Here is a 13,737-nt window from a genome sequence, read left to right on the forward strand (position 1 = left end):
GCACGCACGCACGCACGCACGCACGCACGCACGCACACACACACACAGCCTACCCCTATTCTGCATAATCTGGCTGCCCGTGCTGCAGGGGAAGGGAGGGTTAATTGAAGTGATCTCTATCATAGTGTGGGTGGATGGGACAGGGAATAAGGACCAGGGGCCTTTTGTACGTTTATGTGTGGGTGTGAATGTGTGTGTGAGCCGGAGCCTTATTAGGATTGTATCATTATTTCACCCAGTCACTCAATCTGCTCCTTATGCATAATATGTTTATATCATTGTAAGCAGGAGGCCCAGAGGGAAGATCTTGTTATTCCTTTGTGGGGAGCCCCCTAACTCTCCAGCACCCTTAAGCATGTGCCCTGATCACTGCTCTTATATGTTGAATAGATATAAAACGAGCAACGCACAATGGAACATAATGAAATGAGAAAAGGAGGAGTGGCATTTGGGGAAATAACATTTGGAAGAGAGGATAAAGGCAGAAAGTGGAACACAGTTTCCTGAAAGAGAGGAGGAGGAGAGAAATGTCTCTCATTATGGGACACAAAGATCTGATATGGCAAATGCCACATTTTTGCTTTTTAGCTTGTAGCTACTATGTGATGTTTTCCTGAACAAGAAATCTAACTTTTCCCTCAGTTTGTAATGCAAAGGCAGACTGAGTGGGTGAGATTGGCTAGTGGCAGATCAAACCAGATTAGTTTAATAAAGGAAAGCACATGTCTCTATTCAGTGTCTGGTCGGCCATATTATTCTACTACTTATTATTCTGTACTTATTTTAATGAGACAAACAGTACTGAGATAACATGTCTGGAGGACATTCCTGGACCAAATATAGCAGCACAAGATCGTCAAGGAAATTATGCATAGATTTAACTCTTTTAAACTGAAACCACAACATTCAGTGAAATAAAGACATAAAAACCAGAGTGGAAATGCCAAGTGTGAAACTGCAGATGCCCTTGAATGAGGACTGAATGTGTTTTTGGTGTCCCCTCCCTTCCTCACTCTTTGCTTGGCCTCCTGACAAATTTTGAGTGGATGGGAGTGATTTTTTTTTTTTTGGTCTGTCAAAGATAAGGCGCCCTTATTACTGGGCCTGAAAAAATGAATTAACTTCTGTCTTCATTATCTTATCTCTGATTCGAATCAGTTCCCTAATCCATTCCACCAGCGCCTCGTACTCCAAGCCTGTTGACACTTGCTGCCACTGACATTTAATTTGGCAACACGCACTTGCGCTTGGTGGGGACAGCGGCTGCTTGCTTAGCTACTGGACACCATGTTGACAAAGCAGGCATGTTTTATCAACCGGACTCATTGTGGTTAGCATGATGGATAGTCACTCCTCATGACGCACAAAACACCTTCCATAATGTGTTTGTCTGCCACTCTGCATGAAAGCATTTGTGTATTTAATGAGTGAGAAAGATTTTGTGCATTTGTTTCCATTTGACTACCTGTTAATAAATGTGTATATTCAGATCTTTCCTTGTACTATGAACTCTACAAACAGTATGTGTGCGAGCATATAATACCTCATGTGTCTCTATTGTACGTTTTGAACACTAATCCACTTAAGAAAGTAGATGACATTTGATGACACATTAGATTTTATCTCAAGCTCTCTCCACACATAAGGGACAAATTCCAGGTGTCGCTGTGTTGTCGGTCACTTCCCTGTCTCACTCTGCTTCATTCCCACCCATCTTGTGGTTTTGGTGTGTATATGGTGTTCCTGTCAGTCAAGGACTTGCACAACTACATGGCTAGAAAAGTCCTTTGACCAAATTGTCACTTACATAATTTTGGAGTTTATGACAAAAATGTGGAGGTGAGCTGAGAGGGCATCAAAAACAGATACATATATAGTAAACAGAGGGACAATGGGTGGTAAAGTAGAGAGAGAGGTAGGAAAGTAAAACACCAAAGAAAAGTCCAACACTTATTATCAGGCCTTTGTGTTTAGTGTGAAAATGCTTTCTTAATGTGCGAGAGACACATTTCAGCGTTGTGTTTGTGTATATTTGCTGTGGAAATAGGATGAAAACAACCGTACCTTTCTTTAAATAAAGAACATGTGAATCTCTTCAAATAAAAGATGTAATCTATCAATTACAAGCTCCAGACAGACGTCTTTGAAGATAGCTATCTTTTTTATTATTATTTCTTTCTTTGTGAGATCTAAAACTTTACAAACCCTTTGGATTTCTAAAACTTCTAACTTTGAAATGTTATTAACGTCTCCAACACATTTCTGTCAATGTTAATTCAAAGATTTCTTTTGAAACTTGCATACAATGGGTGCACAGCTCACAGACAAACACAAACCTAAAAGAAAACATACTTTAAAGTTTTGTTACAGTTATGAATCAGTTTAATGCAGGTTGTCCACATTTAAAAACATACAGTAACAGCCGTACCTGATAATGAGCCAACATGTTCAGTCTCTTCCAGTCACCTTCAATCTTAGTGGTGACATCCTCGTCCTGCAGGATCATGCGCTGTCCTCTACCCTGGCGCCACTCTGGAGAAAAAAATAAAAACAAATCAAAATGGTCAGTATGGTACACTCCATATATCCATCCATATCCTTATTTGTTTGATCCGTTTTTGCCCTTTTTCTGTGCATCTGTCAGATCTCAAAACCTTGCCATCTTTGGGGTCCTGACATGCTTTTGGGATAGAATTGATAGATTTCGGTGGTTGTGCTACAGTTGGGTTTTCACTTTTAGGAGACGGTTGTGTTTTTCAGTTTATTAGCCACAACAACAAGAATTAAGATGGATAAACAGTTCTAAAATCTCAAGAGTATGTTTGCAGTGGCAATTAATACATTTAAGTTATAATGTAAAATAAATAGTGTTGTGTTAGATTGTGTGTTGGCTTAGATAAAAACATGAACAATATTAACAACATAGAAAAAAAAAAGCAGAAGAAAGCGTCACTCTTTTCTAATCAGTGCGCCTTTTTAGAAAACGAGTTGCCACTATCTCCATCTTCATCTATTGAACTTTTTCTTTGCTTTCTTCAGAACAATCATTTCATATTGGAAAAGAGATGTAGAACCAAAAGAGCAATCGCACACATGAGAGACAGTAACAAGAGGCCAGTTAAATTAATCACCCACTTTACTTTTTTTTTTTTTTTTTTTTTTTTTTTTTAGAATGAAGCTCCCCCCTCTTTTCTCCTTTCAATCTCTTTCACTGATGCGATCGATGGGTGCGATTACAGCTGTATGCTCAGGGCTCGTCCACTTCCTTTTCCATCAGCAGCACAGGCCCTTATGCTGTGCTCTCTGAAGACACCACAGGTCTCTGCTCTCCTCTTGTCAAAGCCCTTTCCACTGCTCTAAGACCCCTGTCAAGGTGCTCTTATTGTTATTGCTGGGAGCTTTGGTAAAAGCAGACCAGACTCAGAGCCACCCCAACACTAAATGAAGAAACTAGTGAGCTGCAAATATGAAACAACATCTATACTCAAAGACTGCAGATCACCTAATTTCCATACTTTTCAACAAGCAACTTCCACTGCACATGACAGTGTCTTTCATTTAAACAAGAGGACGGCATTTACATGACCTTACAACCAAATTACATCTACACTACATATACACCAGGCTTCCAACATCGGCACAAAACAAACCGAAGGATTTGATATAAACATCTCACAATACCTTAGCAACATTATCATAAGTGAAAGAGGAAAGCCATCTCAAAAACAAACAAGCACATGATTCCTCCTTTCTTTTTGTAGACATCATGTGCTGTATGAATACGTTATTGTCTCGGCGCTCCTTGCTGTGTTTCCCACTTGTGTCGGCCACTGTCATCTCCTATCCTGATCACAAACAGGAAAACAAAGCAGCAATCACTGTGGTGTATGATGAGGCCTGTCTTTGGAGGATCGACCAGAATTGTGTTAGCATCTGAAAAATCTGCAGGAAATAAAGATCCTCCTGTTGTTTTTGTCTATACAGTACATCTTCCCATAAAGATGCAAATGAGCCCCCGTCTCCAGTTAAGGCTCAGTAAACAGATGAAGAAATGAAGAGAAAAAGGAATAAATAAAAGAATAAACTTGGTGTGAAACCAGAGCAAACTGAGATTAATCTGATTCCCAAATCCAGTGGTCTCTACTCAGTAGGAAGACAACAGCAACACAACAGTTTGTGTGTGTGTGTGTGTGTGTGTGTGGACTTGCTTTGTGGACTCAAACACAGCTAAGGAGATAAGGGCTTTGGGGAATGTATGGAAGCTCATGGTGAAGAGAAAGGCTGAAGGTGACTGTTGTATTCCACAGAGATGCATGACACACATTTGCTACTGGCGTCACGCACACACAGTGACACAAAGACACAAAGACACAGACACAGGGCCTGGTTTCTTTGTTCTCAGGCCCTATCTCCTCTGGTGCCCTGTGGAGGACTGTGAATTGCAGCAGAGGGGAATTAAAAACAATACCTGGGATAACAACACTCCTGGCCAATCCGTCTCAGGACAGGCCTGCCACAATCCCATTATCCTTATCAGCCATTGCTATCAGTCCGTGTATATGTGTTTGTATGTGTGAGGGTGTGTGTCAGAAATCATAAGAGCCGCTGGTATCACCTGTGTACGTAGAGCTCCTCTCTTCAAATTAAAAAGTGTGTCAAAATAACAAAACAATAAATCAACATAAACACCACAAGACCAAGAAATAATAATAAAAAAAACTACATGTGTGAAAGGATATGTCAAACATGCTCTCAGTCTGCTCATGGACTCATGATTAAGAAAGGACATTCCTCTAATCTGTGCAGAAACATACTGTAAATATAGCACGGAAAAACAACATTTAATTTCACGCACATGTTTTCTTCTGAGCTTGCATTTACTCATTCTCTCTTTCATACTCACAATCACAAACATACAGAGCGAGTGACCAGCTACTTCTGACAATTTTCCCTTTTGTAATAAAACAATAATAGAACAACACGTCCTGCCCAAAGGGGGGCCATGAAACAATTTTATCCAGGAGTGTCGTCAAAAGGCTAAACCAATCTCTTCACTTAGCTATCACAGTCAGATTCCCTACGGTACGCACTCAGCCCATCTTAGATCTGGGGTTGGTTATAAATATGCTATTCCGAACACACAACAGGGGCTTGGAAAATCCATCTGGCAATATTAAACCATAAAAAGCACAGTGCACGTTGAAGAGACAGCCTGTAGGTATTGGCAGACAAACAATCATGGATAACACTGTTATGCGCGCACACACACACACAAACACACACACACACACACACACACACACACAGACACACAGACCCACCAAAACCCTTGATCACTAGATATCTTGCAGAGAAGGTATATCACTGTACATTAAAGTAATTTGCAAATATATTAGACTCATGTTGAAATATAATTATATAACCCAGGGAAAATAACTACATACTGTAGCTGCCAATAGATGTCATCAGTGGCAATAAGGGCCTGTATTCATATAGAGAGCCAAATCAAGTCCTTCCTACACATACTATCTTACTCAGAAAGAAAGAAAGAAAAAGAAAAAGAAAGAAAGATAGAAAGAAAGAGAGAGAAAGAAAGAAAAAGGATTTGGTAGGGAAGACATCACTGAGCGTCTCAATTGATTAGCTGATCAATCATCTGACTCAGACACCAGTCAACAAGAGAGTCGATCGATGGGAAGTTTGGGGAGGGGAGAGACCGGACTCAAACATCTGAGCCAACAGAGCCAGGAAGTCAACTCTCTCGAGGTTGAAAAGAAAGCTACCTCTCTATATCTAAGAGGACTTGTACTTTTTAAGAAGGGCTGGGTGGGGTGGGGAAGCCTTTGGAAAAATCAATGGGCGTCTGAGTTCAGTCTGTTTTTCTCAAGGCACATGGGTAGGAAACACTGAATGGATAGAAATGTTTTGACAAGCTGTACAATATATATACAAGAGTAAAACCTCTCATGAACTACAACCCTGAAAAGTGGAATTATAAATGTCCTATTATCAGCTGTAAAATATATGAAGAAGGGCAAAACTCAAGCAGTCATTTCATTTGTCTTACTCTGCATCGTAAACAAAATGTTCCAGTAAGTTGAATCCCAAAGATGACTGTTTGCCTCCTTTTTAAACATTATTATTCAATATACAACAAGACAAAAACTCATACCCAGGTCCATGTCAGAGGCCTTTAGGCGGTGTGAGTGTGGGACGTTCTTGTAGATGGCATCCAGGATCTTCTCCTTCACCTGGCTGATGGTGTCACAGTTCAAAACTTTAACCTGGATCTCTGGGCTCTTCTCATTCTCCGGATGGATGCAGTTCACCACCTGTAGCAGAAATATGCACAAGGCTGCCACTGTGAGGTGAAACTAGCTGCAAGGTGTGTGTTCACTTTTGTTATTTTTAAAGACGGCTTCTTTCTGGTCATATAGGTAAGATTTCTTGCAATATTTGCTGTAACTGTAACAGAAAAGAAAAGTTACATCTTTGGACATTTTCCAGGTTGATCAGAGGATAACACGTTCTATATATAAAATGCGTGCTGGTTGAGGTTTGTGTGTTTTATATTAATAAGGTTGATTGCACTGTAGCTTGGTACTCAGTGGAACTGCAGTGATTTTCTGCTTGCCAAAGGGTCTGAGAATTGCAGCAAAAGAAAAGATCGTTCACCAGGGAAACTTCTATCTGAATTGATTAGCAGTAAACAAGCTAATTATAATATTATTATCATATTCATCAGTTCTGTCAGTATTGCCTTCTGGTGTTGGTGGAAATACCTGAATTACAAGGTGGGCACAAATACACATATTATAAATGAGAGGATAAATGCTTAATCTTTTATGCATGCACTATCCCATATAAATATACATATACGTACATGCATATATATATATATATATATATATATATATATATATATATATATATATATATATATATATATATGCAAATCAAGCTTTCATTTTAATATTCTAAGTGTATTAACATGTCCACCTTGTGGGAAATGTGATAGTGAATGGAGTTTTGGAGATTCTGTTGCAAAAGGCTAAACCTGAAGCAAATTTCTAGGATGTTTTTCCCCATCACAGTTCACCATGGACATTTGACAGAGTATGCAAATCAGCGCTCTCAGGATGTAGACTACAAATGGATGTGACACATGAAAAGAAAGACGGAACGACTAAACAGCATCTGAGTTTCCCCTGCTGAAACTAACACATCACAGCGGAGAGAGGACAACAACAGACAGACTCTGGGAATAAATGAGAGGTTCCAGAAGGACAGGCTTTTATCGTCTCTCTGCTTGTGCAGACATATACACATGCATAATCTCTTTCCTTCCTCCTCATCCCGGAGCCCTGCTCTTTTCTTTGACAGCTCCAGTCTCAACAGGAAGTGAGGTCGCCACTCCTGTGCCCCTTGCATGTCAAGCGTAACAGCGACAACTTTATGTCCCGTTGCACATCTCATGACCGACAACCCATAACCACCCTTTTTCTCTCGTCTTGTCCCTGAAAGCATATTAAGTGTCCCCCTTTTAGCCCTTTTAGCCCAAGGACCCCTGGGCAGGTGAACCCCTTACCAGCGTCTTGTAGTCAATCTGTTGTCTGATGAGCTTGTCCTCACTGAGCGAGTAGCGCGCCTCTCCTGTGATGGAGTCAATGGGGCCTTTCTCCATCTGCTGCTTGATGGCACAGAAGAGGGAGAAGAGAGGCTCGCCTGCACACTCCTGAAAAGAGATTTGAAGAGAGAGGAACAGACAAAAAGTTTGGAGGGAGTGAGAAAACTTTGAAGCCATTTCTGCAGTCAACTCGCTAACAGCATAGTTTAATAATTTCTGAGAAAATATCTATCTAGAATGTTGTAGTTGCTTTATCAAATGTTTTTTTCCAAACTGCTTCGCCTCCAAAGTTGCTGAGCAAGACTTATCTAACACTATGTCCCAAACTCTATCGTTCCCCTAAATTAAAGAAAATTGTACCACCTATGGATACATAAACTTTGCTGAAATGAAGCAGAGTTTGGGAAAGGTTTGACGGATAAACTGTGAAAAATGCCATAAAAGCCACCCCCGTCTTCCTGCCCTAAAAACACTGCTGTTTATCAAACTGAAAAGATTGGCCTTCTGTCATTTTTTATTCTCCTTCCAGCTGCAGTGAAGGGATGGGTCGACGGATAGAGGAGAAAAACAGGATGACGCTGAAATTTTCTCGACTCAAGGCTAGAGAGGAGTGGTGGTTTTACTTTTGGTGAATATTGGTGTCCTATGAAGTAAAAAGTACTTCTTCTATGGCACACTGGCATGTTAGCATAGATCCTGGTTATAATATAATGATTGATTCTCAAACAGATGATAAACCTTTAGGAACAATTAAGGAAGGATGACTTGTTTTTAATCAAGACTAGCAGTTGCAAAAATACTTTTTGAATGTTGTGGAAGTAACATTTTTTGATTGGAAGCCCAGAACATGAATCGATTATATGCCCTGTAGTCTAGTTAGGTTCATTAATGTTTACCAAACATACAGGTCTGCTATGATGCAAAGTCTGCATTACTACAATTAAGAAAACCTTCAGGGCATAAAAAATGCATGTACAATGAATGGATTTCCGACATGCTCAATTACTCTTGTATCCACTCAGTTTTAAGAAATTTAAGTAAAAAACATCACCATTAACTATCAGTGACGCCAGCAGTGAGATGACAGTGATTTCACCATGAGATCTACACTGAAATAATGCACGTGACTGAGGCTAAAACTAAAAAACTTTTTCCCCCAGAAGTTTAAAATCTTCAGGATAGTTAAAAAACATTTATGGAATTACCTTCAGAAACTTGTAGAGGAGGAACGTAAACCAGTTGGTCAGCATTTTCTCTGCTACAGACTCAGTCCTGCAAACAGACAGACGCAAAGCATATAATGAACATATGATCCCCCACACTCTTATTACCATCACAAATATTCGACACCATCATCAAACATTCTGCTAAAATTGGTGACCGCTGCTAATGAATAGGCTTTCGTTACACAAACATAATTGCAAAGACATGAATCGAGAGAGCCTTTGCACATGCTATATGATGGCCTTTCAGACAATCTTTCAGCTGGCTTTTATGCTCAGGCACGCCAAGGGCAGCTTGCCTATGGTGGCGGGGATTTTAATATGAGGCAAAGCAATTAAAAGCCCTTATTTGATCCCCGTGGATTGATGTCGTTAGGGGCTGGAGCGGCTCTGTAATAACACTGGCCTCATTATCAAGCGCTCCCTAGCCTATTCACTGGACTAACACTCGATCCGTGCACAATAGAAAGTGAATGAATACATCTCCCTCTCTTTCTCCGCCTGGCATCCATGCTTCACTGGTGTGGCAAAATGGTGTGTGTCTGCGTTTGTGTGTGTGTCAGTCTGTGTGTATGTGTTGACCCGGGCCAACAGTGTGAATGATCCCGTGTGAATGACTAATATGCATACATAATAACAACAGCGGTGGTGGCGAGGGGGAAAGGGGGGAGAGGCGAGGATCGGATATCCTTTGACAGGAACCTTCTTGGCCAGCAGCAGGGGTGTGTGGGTAATCTGTCAGAACACCTCAAACACACACACCCCCGCACACCCCTCCCTCTGCTTTCAATGAGCAACTACCATAGGCATCAATATTTCAGGATTAGTGTCCGTTGTGCCTGTGTCTGTGCGCGCGCACGCGTGCACATAGGTTTTGTCCCGAGTGTTTTCGGCTGCCACCTGCAGCCCTCCCACCCCTTAGTATTCAGCCTCTTTAAGGGGCTGCACACTGAGGCGTGAGGGAGGGGGGCTCGATGTCTGCTCTGCCAGTAGGCTGGCCTGGCACCCCCTGCCAACACTGGCACAACACCTGGGGGGGATTAACTTCCTGCCTCACACTGTGCCCGCACTTTTATTTTGCCGCCCCTCTCGCCCCTCCTCCGTCCACAGATCCAAGGGTCAACAAGGTCACTTTTCATCTTTTCTTTCAAGTGTCCTTGCTGTCTTCCTCCCTCCCTCTGGCTGCCCCATCCTGGATCTTGTAATCATACACACTTCCAAATTCTCTTTTTCTATTTCCACAAATGTAGCCTATCAAAGGGATAAAAGGAGCATGGAGAAAGCGGGTGGTATACGGGGAAGGAAGGAGGGATCAATGAAAAAGGAAAATGAAAAAAGAACAAGAAGAAATGGTTGACTGAGTCTAGCCTTCCCTTTTTTCTTCTTCAACTTCCTTTTCCTTACTCGCTTCCAATAGATAGTGCTTTTGTGTGTGTTTGTGTAACTGGACAAGTGTGAGGCTATTTTAAGGCTAGCATGCAAAAGCACAAATTAATCCCACTGTGTATGTGTTCAGAAATTAATATCTCTGCTGACTAGTGTTTATTGTGTGCGTGTGTGTGTGTGTGTGTGTGTGTGTACTCTTGGAAGTGGGTGCCAGCCCTGCAGTAATAAGAAGTCTTGGCACAGGCCAGTCTATTGGGAACAAGGATAAAAATAGCGATGTGATCGAGCTTTATGATCTAACATGAGCGTTTGGTATTACAACTTCCAAACTATCTTCTTCCAAACCTCTCCTCAGCTGCTATTCAAAACACAAATCAGCCTAAGTTTGGGTTAATGCAATGAAATGTTCTGTGACGTGTTGGCATGGTCAGGCTTGCCTACTTGGCAGCCAGTCAGAGGTGCAGTGGGCATTGAGATGATCTAGAGCAGAGGGAACCTGGCAGTGCTTATTTTCACATGATTGCTGAGGTAGGGTTGAAGGGAATCCGTGTTTCATCACACATGTTTTTGTGCATCTGTATGAAATGGGCACGTAAGACTTTCTGGAAAACTGATGTGATGTGAACATAAAATCTGAATCAAGAAAGCCACAACAAAATTCTATGTAATCCTGCTCTTCTCCCCATCTAATCAAATCAAACTGCCTTTCTTTCCTTTGCTGATATTTATTTGGTTTCAAATGATCCCTCGCTGCATCAGAATAATAAGGCAGCAACTCATTTTCTATTATTTGCAGTTAATTTGCAGATTAATGGTAAGAAGTGACAAATTCAAACGACAATTTCCCACAAAAGAACCAATCATAAATTGCTTATTTTGTCTAACGGACAATTTCACACATTTAAAAAGCTGGAACCAGAGAATGTTTAGCTGTTTTGTCTGACAGATGACTCAGACAGTTTATCAATCATCAAAATTCTTTCGCCATTATTTCATCAATTGACAACATACTGTCTTTAATAAGAGGCCCTTTAATTGTGTCTTTGAGATCAATCATAAATATCAAGTTATTTTCTCAAACATAAAACCAGAGTGGTTAGAGGGAAAAAAAAGTCACTTAAGGTTCTTTTTTTGCAAAAAGCAGCGATGGAAGTTGTTTCAATCAAACATCCAGCTGGGCCTGAGAATCTCACCTGGTTTCAGTCACATGTTAAAGCTTGAAGTCAGAAATAATTTCCATTTCCCTGTCTGGCTCCTGATGACAGAGTATCACAGTGACGGCTAGCTGCTGACACCGACAGTTATTCCATCTATTGCTCTCACACAAACAAACACAAATCTTTTAACAGTGATTATCCTCATAGTTAAAGGAGGAGACGTTTAGCTCTGTGTGATGATTGTGTGTCCGTGCTGGAGCCAAAGCAAGGTTGTGATCAACACGAGAACATATTGTGCTTTCATCTCTTGACCGATATCAAAACTGTTATTTTGACGCATCGACTACAGCCAAACAAAATTTAAGGCACTGGAAAGGCTGTTTTAACTCTGCATGATGGGCAGGCGGCATGGTGGTGAGGGGAGGGAGAGAGAGATGGAGAAATGGAGGGATGAGAGGAGTTAAAGGAGGAGAATGCAGCGAGGAATGTGACAGATGGTTGCGGAAGGCTCTCGTTAGTTAGCTTGCCTGGTGGTAGTGCTTCAGCACAGGTTGAGATGGGACAGATGGAAGGATGTGTGTTTGTGTGTGGAGAGAGAGGAAACAGACACACACATGTCCACACACATACACAGATTTCTTGGAAGAGGAGGCAGTGGGTAGCCAGAGGCACCCTGCTCATGCACTTTAAGCATTGATTTGGCAATCAAGAAAACAGAGGATGGGGAAGAGGAGGGTAGGGAGAGCCTGGAATATAGATTGAGAGAGAGAGTAGAAGAGAGAAAGCGATAAAGATAGCGGCAGCGTGACACAAGTGGCAGAAGCAACAGAACTGAGAGCAAACAGAGGATGAGAGCAGTGGAGGGGAAACACATAAAATGAGCAAACATTGTGAAAGAAAGAAAGAGAGAAGAGAAAGACAGAATTAAAGAGAGAGAGGGAGGGGTGCTATCTTTCCTAGACCAGATTAGGCTTCATCTTCACAGCCTTGTTTCTGTGTATCTGGGCTATTTTCAGCTGCTATCCAAGGACACGCCAGTCAGCCCACACTATGGGGTGGCGTAGCTCGCTCCCACTGCCTCATCACATCTGAAATGCATGCTGGGATGCTGAAAGACTAATAAGCACATCCGAGGAGGAAGAATGAGATGAAGACAGTCTGATATGTGCCCATCACAACCGTGTGTATGACAAATGGGCAATCAAACTGGGCATGCATTGGTTGTAAACATGTGCTCCGCCTCGAGTGCTGGCTGACTGAGATGGCGTTTTCCCCAGGTTTTCCCTAGGTTTTCCCTCTCTCTCTCCCTTGATGACAAGCAAGAGGCAGAAGAAGAGAAGGAATGTGGAAAAAGAATGTGATAGAAGACGATGTGTTGTATTTGGACTGTGTTTAAAAGAACAGTTGTTGGTCAGTCCCCTGCAGCAGTTCAACTGTTTCCTTGAAAATCTCATCCTAAATTCACAATCAAATCAAAGTGTGACATGAGATAAGCCAACGATATCTGTGTGTAGCACTTACAAGGCTCTGGTGACATGTATGATCAGTGATCAAAGAGCTGATCTCACTACCAGCCTCCATGCCCCAGTAGTCAGCTTTCCTCACTGGGTGACACAGCTTTGAGCGTCTCCACTGTCCTTGACTACCTCTCCCTGTCTCTGCTGAATGCGCCATCTCTTATGTTGTATCTACTGCCAGGATCAGCGGTTACTCCATTGTTTAGTGGCTGCACCATGCTCAGTGAGCTCTGGCTGCAATTAATCATGCCTCCTGCCTGGACAGCATTAATCTCTCTGCATCACCAAGTAGAGTCTAAACAGGTTTTCATGAGGTGAATATGTGCACTGTCTTCTGGACGGTATGATGAACAGCCTTCATTTCAGTCCTCTCTGCATATGCTTGTCCTGTTTATGTGTGTCTCTTCACTGGCAGAGATGTTTTTTTTTTTTTTGTTTGTTTTTAGCCGGAGGGAGAATCAGAATTTTAATCGAAATGAGACGGACAAATTAATTTGAAACATGCCTCTCAAATCATCGGGGGTTTTCAAGACTTGACTGACAACCCTCAAACAAAACAACATACAATGCAATGTGCTTACATGTATAGACATGCATGCACCCAACAGCTGCAAGGAAGCCGGTTCATTCAAGTAACCATAATCATCACATTTACCAAACACCGTGGGCAGGAAGCATAATCACATACAGTGCTGTGTTCAAGTGCATGCCATTAAAGCTTTGACTTCAAATCCAAGGGAGGATTGTGATTGTGCCAGAGTGCGAGCTTTTCACAGTTTCACTCTCTCCCTTTTTTTCATAAATGAGTATTTTTTTCCTCTTGAGCT

The 13,737-nt window shown here is 41.6% G+C and overlaps 1 protein-coding gene across 1 annotated transcript in view; it reads right to left on the minus strand.

Moving 5' to 3' along the window:
* The window catches only part of plxna4 (plexin A4), a 236,378-nt gene that overhangs the window by 19,260 nt on the left and 203,381 nt on the right, over nucleotides 1-13,737 (minus strand). Inside the window, exons 23-26 of the mRNA XM_087180100.1 lie at nucleotides 8,833-8,899; nucleotides 7,589-7,735; nucleotides 6,173-6,332; nucleotides 2,429-2,532 (exon numbers count right to left, since the gene is read on the minus strand). Coding sequence (XP_087036226.1) covers nucleotides 2,429-2,532; nucleotides 6,173-6,332; nucleotides 7,589-7,735; nucleotides 8,833-8,899 — 478 coding nt within the window. The remainder of the gene's footprint in view (nucleotides 1-2,428; nucleotides 2,533-6,172; nucleotides 6,333-7,588; nucleotides 7,736-8,832; nucleotides 8,900-13,737) is intronic.

This window comes from Seriola lalandi, unplaced genomic scaffold (assembly GCF_002814215.2).
Source record: "Seriola lalandi dorsalis isolate HSWRI2012SDOR001 ecotype SW California unplaced genomic scaffold, Sedor1 jcf7180002054889, whole genome shotgun sequence".
In the NCBI taxonomy this organism is placed as follows: Eukaryota; Metazoa; Chordata; class Actinopteri; order Carangiformes; family Carangidae; genus Seriola; species Seriola lalandi.